The 20,651-nt window shown below is 43.3% G+C and overlaps 1 protein-coding gene across 4 annotated transcripts in view; it reads right to left on the bottom strand.

The window, feature by feature from the left end:
- Positions 1–20,651, bottom strand: part of NAV1 (neuron navigator 1) — a 241,865-nt gene that overhangs the window by 146,373 nt on the left and 74,841 nt on the right. For all 4 annotated transcript variants that reach the window (XM_073561056.1, XM_073561054.1, XM_073561055.1 and 1 more), the window contains 4 exons: positions 6,572–6,848; positions 3,739–4,393; positions 3,288–3,647; positions 2,213–2,254 (listed from right to left, as the gene is read on the bottom strand). In XM_073561056.1, the coding sequence (XP_073417157.1) occupies positions 2,213–2,254; positions 3,288–3,647; positions 3,739–4,393; positions 6,572–6,848 (1,334 nt within the window). The remainder of the gene's footprint in view (positions 1–2,212; positions 2,255–3,287; positions 3,648–3,738; positions 4,394–6,571; positions 6,849–20,651) is intronic.

Genomic DNA, 20,651 nt, shown 5'->3' with positions numbered 1-20,651 from the left:
TGTAGAGGAGCTGTGAAGGCATTATGCTATGGAGGGGTAGCTGGGGGCATCATATTGTATGTGGAGGAGCTGTGAGGGCGTTATGCTATGGAGGGGTAGCTGGCGGCATCATATTGTATGTGGAGAAGCTGTGGAGACATCATACTATGGAGGGGTAGTTGGGGGAATTATATTGTGTAAGAAGGAGCTGTGTGGGCATTATACAATGGAGGGATGGCTGGGGCATCATACTGCATGTAGAGGAGCTGTGAAGGCATTATGCTATGGAGGGGTAGCTGGGGGCATCATATTGTATGTGGAGGAGCTGTGAGGGCGTTATGCTATGGAGGGGTAGCTGGGGGCATATTTTATGTGGAGGAGCTGTGGGGGAATCATACTATGGAAGGGTGAATGGGGGCATCATATTGTATGTGGAGGAGCTGTGGGGCCATTATACTATGGAGGGGTGGCTGGGGGGATCACACTGTATGTGGAGGAGCTGTGGGGGCATCGTACTATTGAAGGATGGCTGAGGACATCATATCGTATGTGGAGAACACATCTAAATAGTACTGCCTAGATAAATGGCGACTCCCAAAAGAACCAAATATAAATCAAAAAGAACAGTGGGAGCTATATGCCATTAAAATACAAAATTTTTATTCAATCAAAATATTAAAACAATTAAAAGATAATGCTGTAGGGACAAAATATGCAAATAAAGCCACTCAGTTATGGTAATGTGCAAACAGTAAAAAAGATGAAAGTATCTGACTCAATAAAAAGGCCTGAAAAAAGAAATAAATATATATAAGGGGTTACAGAAAAACCTCCAAATAATATATATAGTCGACCCAAAATTGAGTATAGCATAAAAATATAATGAATTCAAGTAAGGAATCAAGTTTATATAGTCCTTTCAGAAAGTATGCATGATGATATTAACCCTAAATATGCTCTAGTATACTGGCAGAGGAGTAACACTGACATAGAAAGTAAAAGAGTTGGATGCTAAGGGTGCCAATGTGTCAACTGTATGGAAGTCGGTGATACCAAGTTTGAAAAGGGCACAAAGGGGACATATATGCACATTACCTTAAGTGGTGGTGGTACCCCAACACGAGTTTCATGTGTTGCTTTATCCAGGGGAAATGTATATGGGCATTATACTATGGAGGGGTGGCTGGGGGCATTATATTGTATGTGGAGGAGCTGTGGGGGCATTGTACTATTGAGGGGTTGCTGAGGACATCATATTTTATGTGTAGAAGCTGTGAAGGCATTATACTATGGAGGGATGGCTGGGGGCATCATATTGTATGTGGAGGAGCTGTGGGGGCATCATATTGTATTGTATGAGCTATTGATCATGGTACATCTATAGTTATATATACTGAAATATATGTATAGTATGTGTAATAATAATAATAGTAAATACCTTCAATTAGCAATGTAATTTCGTATGGCAAGCTGACATTTTTATTAATACCATTTTAAGATACATTTGCTTTCAATTGCATTTTTCGTGGTCTTGCCGTGACAAGAAAAATTATAATACTGGTATTTTGTTTTTTCTTTATGGGCTTTGCCAATAAGGATAATTTTGGATTTTCATAGATCAGACTATTACAGATGAAACAATGCCACATATAGTATGTTTTTTATTTATCTCTAATGGGGAAAAGAGGATAATTTAAATTTTTATATTTCTTTCAATATTTTTTACTTTATTTTTTAGTCCCTGTAGGGTACTTGAACCTGTGATGATCTGATCAGTTACACTATATACAGCAGTACTACAGTATGTCAGTATATAGTAAAAATAACGGTCTCCTATGAATGCCAGCGACAGGCTAATCCTTACTGGAGTACTACCATGGAAGCCCATCAGCACTCAGTGATCACGTCACAGGGAGCGTTCGGCACTTGTAGTGGCGCGCTTCTCCCTCCAATTTATGCACTGTAAATACGGATGACAGAGATTGACAGCAGCATTTAATGTGTTAACAGCAGAGGGTGGAGTTCAGAGGTAGGCAAAGTCAGCCATCATCTGCCAGGAATTATGCAGACTCAGTCCAGCCATCATCTGCTGGTAATTTTGCAGGCTCAGCTCCAGAGCCTGCATCAAAGATGGCAACCAAAAACTGGATGTAGAAGTATGTCCATTATTGAAAATACCTAAAGGTTGTGGTAGCAGTAGAACCCCAGTACTGTAATAGAGATAAAAACATACCTTAATCCTTTTTTTGGCAATGTGTTTCGGTCTTGGATAGCACTGTGGAAGTAAAGTTGAACAGTTACACACAGGAAACAATATGGTGTGCGGTTTTGAGTACAGGTGTGCATACTCAAGCTCAATATGGTCCATAGGTGGGCATCTAAAGTAATAAATAAAAAAGCTTGACTATAGTAGTAAGATACATTATCAAAATAAGGTATACCCGATACCTGTATAAAGTCATGGTAAACATTATTGGCAGCCTGGACTGTTTATTATAAATAAGGCATAATTATTAAGTTGAGTGTGTAAATTTCTGAGCAAAAAAAAAGATTTCCGCCATATTTTGTGTCGTAAACACTTCTGGCACCTTGGGGCCTGGGGCCAGGAAAAAGAGGGTGGCTTTCTGGCACAGGGGCATGGCATAGCACAACACAACACAACACGCCAAACAAATGTGTCACAGTTTTGGCTCAAATTACAGGCACAAAGAAAGCTAAATAATGGGTTGTGTAAGACCGTTGGAGTCTACGCATGCGCTCTCTGAAAATTAGACAGTGGTGAAAAATATGGCCTAACACCTTCAGAAACAAGTAGTTATAGACCATCTGTGTATCATTAAAATATCTTAATACCATGCCTAAATACTCTCTGCAAAATATGTGGAATAACTAAATAAAAGGACAAACATAAAATAAAAAATGAAAGCTGCTGCCTGCCCAACTTTCTGTGAGGTATAACATGCTTTTAAACAGCCAGGGAATTGTTTTTCCTTCCAGAAACCAGCAACTGCAACCCCATGCTGTCCTGTCTGTATCCTCTCTCTTGCTTCCCCCCACTGTACAGGAGCTGTGGTATGATCAGACCATGTGTGCTCAGAAACTGCCATTACACAGTACACAGCAGGGGCACATTTATAAAATTATCTCAGCACAGGAACATTTTTTTAACACATCCAATTGTGGAACTCTAAATACTACAGCAACTTATACTATGCAAAGATACTTTTTTCTTGCACATATATCTTCATATAAATGAATCAATTAAATGTTAATGTAACTAATTTTAGGAATAAAAAAAATAAGATTACCTCTCTGGTGCAGGAGACTTGAGATTGCCATCATTCCATCCAGTATCTGGTGTTTGATCATTTCCATCTCCAGCATACTGGGCAGGAGGGACACTGATAGTGAGTGGGAGTGACTCCATACTACGGTGTAACCCTGATAATTTTGGATACATTCTAAGGTTACTCAGTCCCTGGGAAAAGCTGGCTGAATTGATGTTTAATATAGGAGCGGGGCTTGGCGTCAGACAAGCAACACTTGTAGGGAATTCTAGCTGTTTATTTGGCAATTCTGGAACAGAAGGAGTAAAATCTAGGCTGTTTGAGTTGACTTTATCTAGATTTGATAAGGTTGGTGTCTTCATGAAAGGTTTTGTGATTGCCCTAGGATAAAAGATTAAAAATGAGCATAATCAAGGAAAAAAGGTTTACATATAGATAAAATATGAAGACATTTTCAGTAAGCCAGGCCCACCTCTGAGGGGTAGTTGATGCAGCTTCCTTCACATTTACTTCTACTTCATTTTTTGTGTTTGTTCGGCACTCTGTGTCTTGAGCTACAGCCTTTGCTTTAGCCTTCTCTTTTTCACGATCAGTTTGGTTCACCCCCAGTCGCCCTCCACCAACTTTTGATGGCTCTTTAAGACGGGAAGATGGTGTCCCCACATGCTTTCCTTGCACTGGCACAAGACTTGCATCCACACTGCTGCTCAGTGGCCGGCTGGCATTTCTACCTCCAGTAACACTAATAGAGCTAGATTTGGCAGGCCGCGGAAGGCTACGGTACTGTATATTTGTGCGGGCAGATGGAGAAAGGAATCCAGGCTCTGGTCCCCCTGAAACATCTAAGCTAGTCTTCCGGTTTCCACTTACAGACCCTGAAGAAGGTTTCACAGGAATCCCTGAAGATTTTGGAGTTTTTCCTAATGTTGCTGAATTACCAGTGAGTGGAGAAGAAGGTGCAATGGGTTTCTTGTAGCCAAAAGTTGACCCTGGACGAGCAATACCTGAGGGTGGTTTCTTGGCATCAGGTGAGCGTGGATCTCGTCCTGCATCAGAAGATGACCTCTGCAGCCCAGCAGTTTTTATGGTCAGCTTACACTTATCAGTTGCTTTCTGTTCAGGCTTAGCTGTTGAAAAATAACACAAGTCAAATAAGATCAAATAAGGATCAAAAGGATCAAATATGTTGTATAACAAGAAATTAAACTCAAATTAACTAGTTATCATTCTTAACATGCATTACAGATTTAGAGTTGGTCCCATCATCATACTTTCAAAGTGTACAGCTCCATAGTTCCTGAGTGGTTGCTGGGGGGCCGGGTGGGGGTCGTTCCTACTTAACTGGCAGTTCGATATAGCAGCATCATCTCACTGCTGGACTGAACCGTGTGTTTTTTAATGCTAATATGTCTGGAAGGACAATGGGACTACAGCTGCCAGCAATTAGGAACTAACTGCTCCACCTATCCCAGCAGTGGTTATGTCAGGCACATGGGATGTGGCGGCTGCAGCCTATGTAAAAAGGGAGGATCTGGGATATGGCTTTCAGAAGGAATGAAGTATAAAGGGTGAGCGCATCGCATTTACTTATTTTAGCTGCATTGCTGCCAGTAGGCAACTTTTAATTTAAAGAGAACATCTGAGTAAATGAATGCTGACTAGTGATGAGCGAACGTCCTCGGATAAGGTGTTATCTGTGCATACTCTGATGCTAACTGAGTGACTTCGGTGTGTTTGAATAATATGTTCGAGTTCCCGCCCTTGTATGTCTTGCGGCTGGGACAGCCACAGCACATGCAGAGATTATCTAACAAACAGGTAAACCCTGCATGTGTTGCTGCTGTCGAACAGCCACGAGACATGTAGCCACGGGAGCTGGAACATTTTTTGAGCACGCCGAGCATGCTCAGATAACACCTTATCTGATTACATTCACTCATAGGTAGAGACCGTACTAGTCCAAAGAAATCCCCGGCAGCTTCTCCCTGCCCCACTTTAGTTGATTGACAGGTCTCCTCTTTGTGTGTACATAGGGAGAGACCTATCAATCAACCGGAGCAAAGCATGGAAGCGCCAGCCAGGGACGTCATCAGCTGACTCCTCAAACTATGTTTTCTCTGAAATGCAGCAGCATTTCAACGTAAAACTCACCCGGCAGCAATCTCATTGTCAGGCTGATTCATGCTGCCCGTGGTTTGGGCACTTTTAATCTGGGGAACCCATATAAATATAAATATATTATGTCAATTTAAGAAAGTCAAATATGTCCTAAAAGGTTAGTAATAGGACAGGAATATTTACAAAAACTCCCCACTGTATTTAATATTTAAATTGCTAACGTTGGCTGTGTGCACACGTTGCGATTTTGCAGTGTTCTTGCCTTGCGGATTTATCACAAAATCTGAAGATTTCCTGATGCCAGCAGAGTGAATGAGAACCCTGAAGTGTCACACGTTACTTATTTGTGACTTGCAGATTTGGTACAGATTTAATTCTGCTGCATGTCAATTCTTTCAGCATTTTTTTACCAACTGACTTCAATGCAGTCAAAGATGCTATAAAAACAGTCTGAAAATGAGAACGTGTGGGCAGTGTTTATTACATTAAAGTATTTTTTTATGTGTGTTTTTTTATTACTGGGTTGGTAATGGGGGTGTCTGAGGGACACCTCTCTATTATTAACCCCTGGGCCTGAATGCAGATGTGTTTTTAGACAATTCACAGCTGACATCAACCCCAGCTACCATTACCCCGAATGCCACTGCACCAGGTCAATCAGGAAGAGCTGGTAAAAACGTCAGAATTGGCGCATCTCATGTGATGCGCCAGGTCTGGGGCACCTGTGGCTGTTATTTTTAGGCTGGGATGGGCCCAATAACCAGATACCTTCCCAGCCTGATATCAGCACACAGCTGTCTGCTTTACCTTTGCTGGTTAAAAAAAGTTGCTTTTTTTTTATTTGTTTATTAGGTAAATAGATGTACAATAAGCTCCACACGCAAGACACTGTGACAAGACAAGAAAATGCGTTGTGGGGTCATGTAATTATATTTCTGCCGGACATCCATCCATCTATCTTCTATTTATATAAGCTTTTTTTCAACTAGCTTTATAAGCTACAACTAGCAATCCTTGCTGAAGAAAAATGCAGGTAAAAAACACAAATTAAAAATGCATCAAAAAACACATATTGTCCACTGCATTCTTCCTTCCGAGAAATGCAGAAATGGCGCAGAAATGTCTGCATCCGAATACTCAACATGTGCACGTATCCTAAGCAGATCTATAAAACGAGCATTTAGTACCTCCTTTAGAAACTGTTTGTCCTGTTTGGGTAATGGGAGATGTAACACCAACTGGAGGGTTTTTTCCTTTCCGCAATGGTTGTCCTAGACTGACAGGTTTTTTAACATCAGATTTTGGAGTATCATCATTCTTATCTCTGCGCCAGCGGGATGAGCCATGCTCTGACTTTAGGCTTCCACTGTCATACTCCATCCTGCGTGGGCCTCGTTCTTCAGATTCACTGTGCCAGCTTAATCCACTCTCAACCAGTGAGCGTTTTTCAGAATCAGTGCGTAGCTGTGGAGCAAATGAACACATACACATATATAAGAATGGATATTCAATGTGTTATGTTACAGGGAGTCTGTCAGCCAAAACGGTCAGTATAAACTAAGCACAAAGTATTGGAGGGCGTAAAGCCCCTGGAAATATCTCTTTAGTGTTGTAATCACTGCCACAATTCTGCAGAAACTGACATTAACCCGTTAAGGACCAGGAGGCTGATGTTCCCGCTCTCTCACTAGTGATTGACAGCACTGGCTTGCCTGGAGTGTGCATTGTCTCAAAATAAGCTCAGCAAAGCCACAAGTGAGGAAGGCTGGGCATGTACAGTAAAGCCAGTGCACTCTTCGGTGCACTGGGCAAGCTGATCATTACATTAGATTAAACTTCAGCAATAAGTGCCCTATAGGTGTGATTTTTAGAATGTCTATATCCCCTACAAGGCTATAAAGTTTGATAAAACTGTCAATTTGGGATGACAATATCCCTTTACTGTTTAATCATAATTAAAGCAGCACTCCAGCTTTTTTGCAAATATAATGCTTACTCACTATCAATTTTCCAGCTGTGTAATTTATTTCACCCTACCTACAGAATGACATCAAATTCCCTTTTGCAGCACTCTGGCTCCTTCCCTTCCCACTCAGCTTCTCCCATGTAGCTAAAAAAAGAATTGGTGAAGCCTTATGTATCTGGCTAAATGAAAAACTGCTTTTCATGCCCATAACGGCCAATCACAAAGCAGCTTTCATTTTCTATTTTGCTTTTGGACAGTCAAAGCTGCAATGTGATTGTTGGCTATGGGCAGCAAAGACGACCATAAAGTATCTTTCATTTTGCAAACTGCTGTGGTAAAGTGAAAGCTGTGCTGTGATTGGATGCTTTTTATGTTAGAGAATTTTATGAATGTGACCTATTATTTCTGCTGTATATACAAGTGATATAGAAGATGAGACAGGTTGAAGATACATCACATAGGAGACACTGAGACTCTGCTGTATACATTACATAGGAGACAGACTGCTGTAAACATCATATAGGATACACTGAGACTCTGCTGTATACATCGCATAGAAGACACTGAGACTCTGCTATATACATCACATAGGAGACACTGAGACTCTGCTGTACAAGAACTGCGTAGAAGCAATATCATTATGAGACTCTAGCATCATTTGAAATGTAGTTTGCTTTAGGGAAACCACATAAGAGAGGATAAAGGAATCAAGATGGCAGATAACCCAGAGTTTATAAATCAAATAAAACAGGTATACACAAGGTATACACAAGCCTCCACATTATTCTTTACTATAAACCTACACTGCACTAATGGGGAAAAAAGAGCTGGACTGTGCGGTGCTGAAAAATCTAAAAATGAAATCCTATTATTGAGGCTTCAGACACATTTGCATTTGTTATTTATCTTTAGGATAGCATAGCATGCACTGGTATTTAATCCAGTAAAAGTAGGATACCAATAAACCTATTTTACGCATTTTATCCGTTTAATCAATTTTAATATTAGTTATTCTAATTATCTAAATTAATGACATAGTTAATTAATACAATATACAAATTCTTTTAAGAATCCTACTATAATAATATGTACATTACATACTGTTATTCTCATTCTACCTAAGATAATACTACATAAGCCTACCATAATTCAGATATTCTCAGTGTATTTACTGAAGCTTTTCCGTGAAAATCTGCACATAAATCGTGACCAGATTCTGCCTGATGTAACATAATGATTGACATATTTAATGTAGGTTGTTAAAAAAAAAAAATCTCCAAAAGAGTGGTCACGGAGTCAGGCCTAAACTAAATAATTACAGTTAATAATCAGAATCAGTAAAAGAATACCAGAACTGCTGAAAACAGTCAGTGATTGAGTATCTGCCTGGATTTCATTATGATTTGTCAGAAATAATGACATAAATGGCTGGCAGGGATCTGGTTTTTGGCTCCCTGTGGGGGAAGGTTGCCTTGTAAACTCTTGCATTTTAAGCACTAAACTATAAATTCTTACATTTAAGGGCTACAGCTTTAACCAATGATACAAAAGATAAAGTTATAGATATTTGCTTTCTAGCCACAGCTCCTATCGGCTCTGTATGAGTAAAAGGGTGTGTTCACCATTTTTTGGCAAATTTGATTTCTGTTTACAAGAGGATCAATGGCAGATCTCCGAGGATGACACTTGTAATTCTGGTGCAGATGTGTATAAATGCCAGAAGATCTGCCTGAGGATTAGCTGCTGCTTAGTCATTCAATATGGCTAATCTTCAGCTTTTCTCTCCATACTCAGGGAGAAGAATTCATACTTCTCTCAGATATGTTGTTTCCCTGTTTCCAGAATGTTAGTCGTGTTGTCACACATTTTGGTGTGACAGATAGAGGAGGCGTCTTACGGAGATACCACACTGTTCACTATATGGCCTGTATTTTTGTTTTTACTGCAAAATAGTTTCAAGAACTAGGGTAGCAGACAGCCAAAACAGTTGAATGGAGGTCTCAAATGCCACAATTTGTAACCCACAGATAGATGAGAAGTCAGACGGAGATACCACACTGTTCAATATATGGCCTGTATTTCTATTAATCTTTTTACACCTAGACATGCAACGGTGTTAAGGGGTCATCCTGTAATTCTAGAGGAAAGAAATTAGCCTGTTAGGATTATGGCTTGTTCTTTATCATTTTTAGGCAAGGCCAGGTGATGCAAATTTCCCAGCTTTATAAAAACCCAGCCTTGGGGCGTGGCATGGCAGGCGAGCAGTGAGGACGTGCTTTGGAGAGGCTCCCGCTCCTATACCGGTAACTAATCAGAAAAGAGACCGTTACAAATGCCCTCTACCCCGATGCTTACCAGGAAAGGCAAGGGGAGTGTGTCCACCGGTACCACAGCGCCCGACAAGGCTCCCCAGAGCATCTCCCGCTACTTCTCGGGAGCGGGGAGAAGGAAAGTAGCAGGCGCCATGATGGACGCGGCGCATGGAGCGCAGCCGCCCCAGCCGGTGAAGGGAGGCAAGACACAGGAGACAGGAGAGAAGAAGGTACACGGGGGAACCCCTCGGGGATCTAGCGGTGCGACCGCGGAGGCCTCGCAGATGCCGGTGCGCTCTCCCCGGGATACGATTGCTGAGCCCCTGGGGATCCGTCTCCCACAGGGAGACCCCGCGGACATACCGACACAGCCATGTGTCAGTGAGACAGGCGAGAAGCCTGGGGAGACCTCTGCAGAACTCCCCACGCTATGCCTACAGGGAGACATTATTAACCCCCCAGATAACAATACTACTGCCTTCATTAACGCCTCCAGTACTCCATCAGTACAAAGGGAAGCGGAGCCCATGATAAGAAGGCAAGCAGATCACGCTATGTTACCTACCCATCAGGTTGGACTGCCATCTAACGCAGCTTCACTTTCTGTCTGCCAAATGGACACATCCTTACCACCACAATACGGGACATCGGCCCCTCTGTTCGTGGGGCAATCCACGACACCCATGGGAGTCGATTTTAACATACTATATAGCAAAATAGAAGACATCCCGACGAAACAAGATATGGAACAGTATATTGTCCGCTTGGAATCTTCCTATAAAGCTGAACTTTCCATACTTAAAGATGATATCCAACAACGTGGGGAGAAAGTTGAATCTCATGACCAGCTTCTGGCCTCCCTATATGAAAGAATGGAAGCTCAGGAGAATATCACAGCAGCTCAAGCCAGACAGATACAGACCCTAGCAGAAATGCTGGATGATTCGGAGAACAGGGGACGTAGGAACAACATAAGAATACGGGGACTACCCGAATCTATACCTCCCCAGGAGTTAAACTCCACTCTGAGAGGCATCTTCAACTCGATATTAGATAGGTCCCAAGACACCCCATTGGAATTGGATCATGCCCATAGAGCTCTGGGCCAGCGCCCTAGCGAGCAGGACCCACCGAGAGATGTGATCTGCCGGGTACATAAATACCAACTTAAAGATGTGGTCATGGGGGCAGCCAGGAGGGCAAAGTCCATAAACCACCTGGACACCCGCATACAGCTTTTACCAGATTTGTCCAGATGGACCTTACAAAGACGCAGAGCTCTCCGTCCCCTTCTAGAGGAGTTGCGGCAACGTGAACTTTCCTACACGTGGGGATCTCCGTTTTGTCTTCGGGTTCAGAAGAGAGGCAGAGTACACCGACTGAGCCACCCTGGCGGCATTCCAGCCTTTTCGGCCGCCCTGGATATACCTGAGGTGGATATTCCTGAGTGGCCAACCCTACCATCGTTTTATAGAATGGAAGACCCTCACGGAGGCCCAGATCCTCAACGTCAGTGTAGACGTGGAAGACGGCCCAATGGACGTGGGCGTGCATATTTAAGAGAGGAAGAAGCTGACTGATTATCCAGTATTGTACAATTCAATTTTTTCTATTCGATTTGACATAGGTCTACATACTTTCGGACGGGGGTGGGACTCGGGGATCTTTACTACGAGTAATACAGAACTAAAATGTAAATACACTTACACTATCTGATGCCCACTCACACCCTTAGGCAGTTAATCCTTCAAAATAACTACTCCCACAAGCCTTTATCAGTGGTTTAAGATGGGGCACCCTAGTCTAAAGGATAGACTTGCTGTCTAAATGTTATGCTGTTTCAGGATTATAGATGGGGGTGCCTTTAAACAATGGCGGACTTAGTTGGGTTCTATTTTTTGATGATACTGAAAGTAATTACAAAATGGGATGGGTCACGACTCATGGGTCCACAGTTAGACTGGGTTGTATATGGCTGGTACCCATCAGACTCACTGTTTTAGAGGTTGCAACTGATACATCATAATGGGGTTGGAAACCGGAGGAGACGGCGTCTCCGACTCTTCTTCTGTCGTACACTTACCCCCCAGAGGGCTGCTTGGCCATTGAGGCACGCAGCAATTAACAATAACCTCCACTTGGTTCTACATTGTTTTTTAGAGTGTGTCTATCCACACTCGTATTGTTATAATCTTCTTGTACTATTGTTTCTCTAACTCCTACCTATTTTCTCTGATTGTACCTACTTCCCTCTATTAGTTCCCTCCTCCCCTCCTCATAGCGGGCACCGGACTCCGAGGCTGACCCACCCTTCTCGGTGAAGTCTGTGTTCTTGACAACGGACTACAAACACAATGCCGGGTAAGAAGGCCATGCAAAAGATTATATTGGGCTCTTTGAACACTAGGGGTTTTAACATCCCGCAGAAGCAGTCACAAATTAAATATGGTATGCACAAGAAAAGAGTAAACGTGCTGAATCTGCAGGAGACACACTTTAAGAGTGGACATATCCCTAATATACATGATCGCCATTATAAAACCTGGTTCCATAGTGCCAACCCGGACTCACGATCCCGAGGGGTGTCTATAGCGCTCCACAGGTCTTTACAGCATACAATGCTGGACACATTGGTCGATACGGAGGGCAGGTATGTGATCTTGAAAATTCAGATTTTCTCGACAACTTATACTATAGCAGGATGGTACGCCCCCAGCCGGGACCAAATCCGAGCCACTAGATCCTTCTTAAAGACAATGGCTGATTTCGCTGAGGGGGTTGTCATATTGGGGGGGGACTTTAACCTGACTCTTAACCCGACATTAGACTCCTCTGCAGCAAAATCTTACCTATCTCATCGTCAGCTGTCCTCTTTGAAAAGAGACCTTCATGACTTGCGTCTTACGGATGTCTGGAGACTTTTTAACCCCAACGGGAAAGATTATACGTTCTTCTCCACACCACATAACTCATATGGCAGAATAGATTTTTTTCCTCCTTAGTCATTGTGCATTAGCGTGGGATCCGAGGCCATCTATTAGAAGTTTCCTGTGGTCGGACCATGCTCCAATATTCCTGGATATTAGTCCTCCTGATTCAGTGACACGACAGTGGACATGGAGACTGAATGAACCTTTTAAAGGACCCTACCTGTGTGGCCGACGTTAAGACTACCATAGCAGAATTCATACAAGATCACACACATGACACCACTGCCATGCCTATCAAGTGGGAGACTCTCAAATGCGTCCTTAGAGGGGTTCTAATTAAACATGGTTCTCGCTTGAAACAAATGAAAAGTAGGGAAATTTCGGACCTCACGGAGAGGATATTAACATTAGAGACGAAACACAAGAAAGATAAGGAGATGGAGAGGCTGACTGAACTGATCAAATGCAGAGACGATCTGAAGTCCTTGCTAAATGAGAAGTCCCGACATCAAAGAAATCGCTTTAAGAGCATATTATACGGGCAGGCAAATAAATTTGGACGCTTGTTAGCTAGATTTCTACACCCCCGTAACCAGACCTCATATATTCCATCTCTCCAGCGACATCGTGGCCAGACAACGTCAAACCCAACGGAAATTTTAGACATAATGCGGCGTTATTAACACACTGTACAATATTGATGGGGATCGCCCCCTCATCCGTTTCTAGACCCCCAACCACACATAGAACAACCCTTCCGACATTGGCCACAGACTTGACGACACCATTAGATACTGATTTTACGACAGAGGATGTTTCGTGAACAACTTAATCCCATTATGACGCTAGTGTTTAATTCCATCGCGATCGACTCCCCATTTGTCCCGCAATCTTTAGAAGCCTTTATTACGGTGATACCGAAACGGGGAAAGATCCTAAAGTGGTAACCAATTACCGTCCAATATCTCTCATTAACGTCGACGTAAAACTATACGCAAAAATCTTAGCAAATCGATTGGCCCCTCTTTTTCCTTCAGTGGTACACTCGGACCAGGTGGGGTTTGTACGGGGAAGAGAGGCGAGAGATGGTATAGGTAAAACCCTTATCCTGACTGCACATGCTAAATCAAAACTTAAACCATTGGCTTTGCTGTCGATTGATGCAGAGAAGGCCTTTGACCGTGTACACTGGGGCTTCATGTTTTCGGCCTTACGACAAATAGGATTGGGGAGTCGCTTCCTACATAGGATCGCGGCTCTTTACTCCGGCCCTTCGGCGAGGGTTAAAGTCAACGGGGCAATGTCGGACTCTATGGCCATCGGGAATGGAACCCGACAGGGATCCCCTTGTCACCTCTGCTATATGCGATAGTTATGGAACATCTTGCGGTGGCGATCAGGAAGAACCCCATTGTAAATGGTTTATGGGTAGACCATGTTCATTATAAGGTCTCTCTTTATGCGGATGACCTCCTTCTGTATATATCCCAGCCTCACATTACCCTTCCATCATTGTTGGAAGAGCTTCACAAATATGGAGCAGTAAGCAACTTTAAGATTAATTTTCAGAAAACCGAAGCCCTTAATATATCTTTGGGACAGACAGAGCTTGCAAGAACCATGGGAAACTTCCCCTTTCGATGGAGAGTCGGGGTTATTCAATACCTAGGCGTTCAAATTCCCTCCGACATGACTGACCTGTACAAATTAAATTACCTGCCCCTCTTAGAGTCGACCTTGAAACGCTTGAGAGAGAGTACGGACGAAAGAATATCTCATGGTTTGGAAGGATGAACTCACTTAAGATGGATATTCTACCCAGATTTTTATACTTGTTTCAGGCAATCCCGATTGTACTGCCGAAAACATTCTTCCAGACCATTAGATCGGCACTGATCCGGTTTATCTGGCAGACCTTTAAACCCCGTCTAAAGTATTCTATCTTGACTGCCCCAAAGTCCAGGGGTGGCGCAGGCCTCCCTGACCTTGAGTTATACCATAGAGCGTCCATACTGGCACGTTTGATTGGCAATTCGGTCACCACTCCAAACAGTGGGTCCAGCTGGTGCAGACATCTTTTAATGTTCCGTTGCGCCACCTCCCGTGGATCCGACGTCATGACTTGGTCACAGATGAGTCTGAGGGAAATACAGGCTTCTTGACTCGAGAAGTTTTGCAGTTATGGAGTCGTGTTAAAACCAGAAAGAAATTGATCAGCGCTCTGAATTCGCTGACACCAATATTTGGTAATCCAGATTTTCCTCCAGGGCGTCACGGAGACCAATTTCTGGGTTGGCATAGAAATTCTGACTTGCGTCTGGGACAGGTGTTGATAGAGGGGAGGGCTCCATCTTGGGGGAACACTTTCCTGGTTGGAATATAATCAGCTGAGATCATTTATCCAGGGACACTCGGGCGATCGTTCTTCTCACTCCCCCACGACGTGGTTTGAAAACTTACTATCACAACAAGACCCTCCTTCTCATCTGATTTCTCTTTTATATAAGGAACTTCATTCAGGAGACTCGGATGTGGCTCCGGGTTACGTCCAGGCATGGGAGGAGGAGATGGGACATAAATTTTCAGCTGAAGACCTTGACAAAGCTTATCTTTTTACACATAAAATGTCTCCGGCTGGGGGCGCACAGGAGAAAAATTTTAAGATACTGACCAGGTGGTACTTGTCCCCTGTCAAACTAAAGTCAATTTATCCGTCAGTTGACGATACCTGCTGGCGCTGTGAGTCCGAAAGAGGCATGCTATTCCATATTTGGTGGCAGTGTCACGCTATACAACCCTTTTGGGTAAAGGTGTTCGGAGCTTATCAAAAGATTTCTGGACCATATGTTCCCCCCTCCCCGCAAATTGCCATCCTATCAATCCTTCCAGGTCCCATATCCACTCAGAAAAAAAACCTTCTCAGATTTTGCATTACCGCAGCACGCATGGTAATTCCACGCCATTGGCGCACAACAACACCACCGACTATGGCAGAATGGGTGACAGAATTTGCTGACATCTTCCGTATGGAGGAATTAATGGCCGAATTGGAGGGAGATAATACCCGTTTAATCCGTATGTGGCAGCCTTGGATATTATTCAAGGAAACTTCCGAATTATCCCGCCTGATCCAGGAAGCAAATTAAGGGTCGACTCGGAGGCCCAAGGTCCGCTCTCCCCTTCCCCCCTCCCACCCTCTCTCTTTCCTTTCCCCGCTATACCTCTCACGAGGTTCTTATTTCCCTTTCTTAGTTTTTTCTCTCAACGTTTTTTGAAGTACACCTATACTGGTTACATGTGAGACATTGCTAAACAAGTTTGTAGTTACTATTCTTTATATTCGTTTATTAGTGAAACACGGGGCGGCGTGACATCTCTTCAGGTTGATATCTGACTACGAGTCAACAATGTATAACAGATGCATATACAGTTGAGATTATCAAACCATGGGATGAAACACGTTTGTCCTCTGATACCTGACAGTACTAATGAATATACACCGATTTCATTCAACAGAGGAGGTACGAGCCTTAGAACCAGAAGATATCTCGTCCTTATAAGAGAATAATTATATTGTAACCTAAGATGCCTTGGTGTACACTGTTTGTTGTCTTGTATGTTGTTATGTCTAATTGTTTTCAATAAAATAGATTTAGCATAAAAACCCAGCCTCCTCTAACCTTGTGCCAAAAAACAGCCATGAGTTCTTCTAAGCAGCTGCCAAGCACTCTGAAAATTAAAGTTTTCAAGTTGCCCTTTCCTCAGCGTGAAATGTAATTAAATAATGGTAGTTAACAGGAACAGTGAAGGTCAAGATAAGGTCTGGTAGATCAAGTAAAAGTTCAGTGAGAGCTGCTCATAAGATTGCTAGAAAGCAAATCAGAACCCCCGCTTGACTGCAAAAACCTTCAAAAATATTTAGCAGACTTTGGAGTTTAGGTACATTGTTCTACTATTCAGAGACACCTGCACAAATATGGCCTTCATGAAAGAGTCATCAGAAAAAAACACTCCTGCGTTCTCACCATAAAATTCTAAACAAGGCTGATGCATTTTGGAAACAAGTCCTGTGGCCCGATGAGTTAAAATAGAACTCTTTGGCCACAATGATCAAAGTATGTGTGGACAAAAAGGGCACAGAATTTCAGGAAAAGAACATCTCACCACCCAATAAACATGGGGGTGGATTAATCATTTCACTGGTAGAGTGAATGGATTCAATGAAATTTCAACAAATTCTTGATGGAAACATAACACTATCTGTAAAAAAGCTGAAGATGAAAAGAAGACTGCCTCTACAAATGGATACTGATCCTAAACCCAAGTCAAAATTGACAATAGACTACCTCAAAAGGCGCAAGCTGAAGATTTTACAATGGCCCTCACAGTTCTCTGATTTGAACATCATTGAAAATCTGTGCCTGAACCTCAAAATAGCATTGCATGTAAGACGGCCCAGGAATCTCACAGAAGTGGAAGAATTTTCCAAAGAAGAATGGATGAAAATCCATCAAACAAGAATTGAAAGATTATTGGTGGACTACAAAAAGCGATTACAAGCTGGGCTACTTGCAAAAAGGGGTGCTACTAGGTAATAATCAGGCAGGGTGCCCAAACTTTTTGCATGAGACAATTTCCTTTTTGTAATTTTTTAAATGCAAAAAGGAGAATATACATGTTTTTTTTTGCCTAAAATACAGAGGAAATGTGTCATCTTTAACTTTAGCCCTTTTCATCTTCAACTTGTTTAACTGTTCAAAATAACAGTAAGTTTGAATTTTGACCATGCCACTGTATATGCTTGTGTACAGTGTCTGTATGTACATGTGTGTGATATATGCATAATATATATATAGATACATATATAGTGATATATGCAAATTTATATATATATATATATATATATATATATATATATATATTGTGGGGAATAGATAGCTCAGCTGGGGATCTTTGCTTTGGCACAAGCGTGTGGCTATGAAGTCACTTCAGCAGACTAGCAAGTTCCACATGAATATGGACACAGCATATTTATTGTGCACACTTGTTATTCAATGTTACACATGCCAAACATGAAATAAAACATCTAAGGCCGTCTGGCCACTAACTAACAATAGCAGGCTAACTACAAAATAAACCTATATAACAGCAAACAAGTCCATGTAATCTTACTGTGTCAGCTCCCAGCTCAGCAGACGAGATAGACTGAGAGATCCCAGCTCCTCCTGATTATATCAGCTGGACCAGTCAGGAAACCAAAACCTGGATTGAATAAGTGGAGGGGGAACTACCAGTCCTTTCCATGCTGATCACTAAGGAAACCAGGACTGGATTACACTGAAATAAACTGGCTTCATCATCAGTACAGGGAGACATATGAAATGAAACGGGGAGAAATATACCTGTTTTCTAGTACCTCTCCCCTTGGCACTTCACACACCCCCCTCCTCTGTTCGAGCCCGTGGGGTCGGACACGACGAGTTACCAAGCAGTGCGTTCTAGACAACGCATCTGCATTTCTGTGCGCTGTGCCCGCCCTGTGCTCAACGGAAAATTTAAACCCTTGTAATGCTAAGAACCAGTGTGTCACCCGCGCATTGCCTTCTTTTGCCCGGGACATCCACGTTAGGGGCGAATGGTCCGTCTCTAGTCTAAACTGGCGACCTAGTAAATAATAGCGCAAGGTGCACAGGGCCCATTTCACAGCCAGGGCTTCCCGCTCAACTACACTGTAGTTTTTTTCTGCTCTCGTAAGCTTTCTGCTTAGATAGGCCACTGGGTGTTCCTCGCCATTTACTTCTTGAGACAAAACCGCGCCGAGGCCCACCCCAGAGGCGTCCGTTTGGACAATAAACTCCCGTTTAAAGTCTGGTGCAACCAACGCTGGTTGGTCACAGAGGACTGTTTTCAATCGCTGAAAGGCCTCCTCTGCTTCTGCGTTCCACTTTATTGTGACAGATTTCGACCCCTTAGTAAGATCTGTGAGAGGAGCTGCGATGGTCGCAAAATGTTTGATGAACCGCCTATAATAACCAAATATCCCTAAAAAAGCTCCAACCTGTTTTTTGGTTACCGGTCGTGGCCAATTTTGAATAGCGTCCACTTTATTGGCTTGAGGCTTCACGACGCCTCTCCCTATGCTATATCCCAGATAGCGAGCCTCTTCCAATCCCAACGTACATTTCTTGGGATTGGCAGTCAACCCAGCTGTTTTTAGGGAGTCTAAGACGGCTTGTACTTTTGACAAATGCGTGTCCCAGTCATCGCTAAAGATAATGATGTCGTCCAAGTACGCGGATGCATACTGGCCATGGGGTTTTAGGACAATATCCATTAGACGTTGGAAGGTGGCTGCGGCACCATGCAACCCAAATGGCATATCGCGGTACTGGAATAATCCCTGGGGCGTAACAAAGGCAGTTTTCTCTTTGGCTGATTCCGTGAGGGGAATCTGCCAATAACCTTTTGTTAAGTCAATAGTGGATATGTACCTGGCCGAACCCAGTCTCTCTATCAGTTCATCAACTCTTGGCATCGGGTAGGCATCGAATTTCGATACTTCATTTACTTTCCGAAAATCGTTACAAAATCGGATAGTCCCATCGGGTTTGGGCACCAGTATGATAGGGCTAGCCCAATCACTCCGGGACTCCTCAATGACCCCGAGCTCTAACATCTTCTTCACTTCCCGGACAATGGCTTGTCTCCGAGCCTCCGGAATTCTATATGGTTTTAGCCGTACCCGCGCCTGTGGATCAGTAACAATGTCATGCTTAATTAGGTGAGTCCGGCCAGGAAGTTCCGAGAAAATATCTGCGTTCCTCTGTATGAACTCCCTGGTCTCTCGTTTTTGGCTTTCGGATAGCGTGTCTACAATACCCACTTCTGGCGGATCTACCTGGGGGTCCTTTACCTCAGAAGGTGGTGCCCCTCGAGGCCCATCCTCAAGGGCAGCTCCTGCCACCAGACTCTCCCTGTCCCGCCAGGCCTTAAGCAAGTTTATGTGGTATATTTGTTCGGGCTTTCTCTTGTCTGGTTGGTGTATCTTATAATTTACTTCACCTATTCGTTCCAGCACTTCGTATGGTCCCTGCCATTTCGCAAGAAATTTATTCTCCACGGTAGGCACCAATACCAACACCCTGTCTCCGGGTTGAAAGACTCGTGTTTTTGCCGCTCGGTTGTATACCGTGCTTTGGGCATGTTGTGCGCGCTCTAAACACTCTTTAAGTATAGGCATAACTGCTGCAATTCGGTCCTGCATAAGTGTTATGTGTTCAATTACACTGCGATAAGGAGTCACCTCTTGTTCCCAAGTCTCCTTGGCAATATCTAACAGGCCTCTAGGACACCGCCCATAAACCAACTCAAAAGGTGAAAAGCCTGTGGAGGATTGGGGTACCTCACGTATAGCGAACAGGAGGTATGGTAGTAGGGCATCCCAGTCTCTCCCGTCCTTATCCACCACCCTTTTCAACATTCCCTTTAAGGTCTTGTTAAAGCGCTCCACCAAACCGTCAGTCTGAGGGTGATATACTGAGGTACGCAAATGGGAGATTTTTAGTAGTTTACATAAATCCTTAAGTATACGAGACATAAAGGGGGTCCCTTGATCAGTAAGTATCTCTTTCGGAATGCCGGTGCAGGAAAACATATTAACCAGCTCCTTTGAAATTGATTTCTCATTGGCATTCCGCAAGGGCACTGCTTCGGGATAACGCGTGGCATAATCCAATACTACCAAAATGTACTGATGACCCCTGGCAGACTTAACTAATGGACCGACTATATCCATTGCTATCCTCTCGAAGGGCACCTCTATTATTGGTAAGGGCACTAAGGGGCTTCTAAAATGTGACATAGGTGCGGTCAATTGACACGTAGGACACGACCGACAGTACTGGGTCACGTCTCCCACTAGACCCGGCCAAAAGAAACGTTGCAGAATACGGTGTTTTGTCTTTTCTACCGCCAGGTGTCCTCCCAAGGGATGTTTATGTGCCAACTCCAAAACTACCTGGCGAAAGGACTTAGGTACCACTAGTTGTTCTACCACCAC

The sequence above is a fragment of the Dendrobates tinctorius genome, unplaced genomic scaffold, assembly GCF_039654945.1.
Source record: "Dendrobates tinctorius isolate UK_male_01 unplaced genomic scaffold, ASM3965494v1 ptg000312l, whole genome shotgun sequence".
NCBI lineage: Eukaryota > Metazoa > Chordata > Amphibia > Anura > Dendrobatidae > Dendrobates > Dendrobates tinctorius.
The sequence above is the reverse complement of the archived record's forward strand: the minus strand, read 5'-3'. Positions and strand labels throughout refer to the sequence as shown.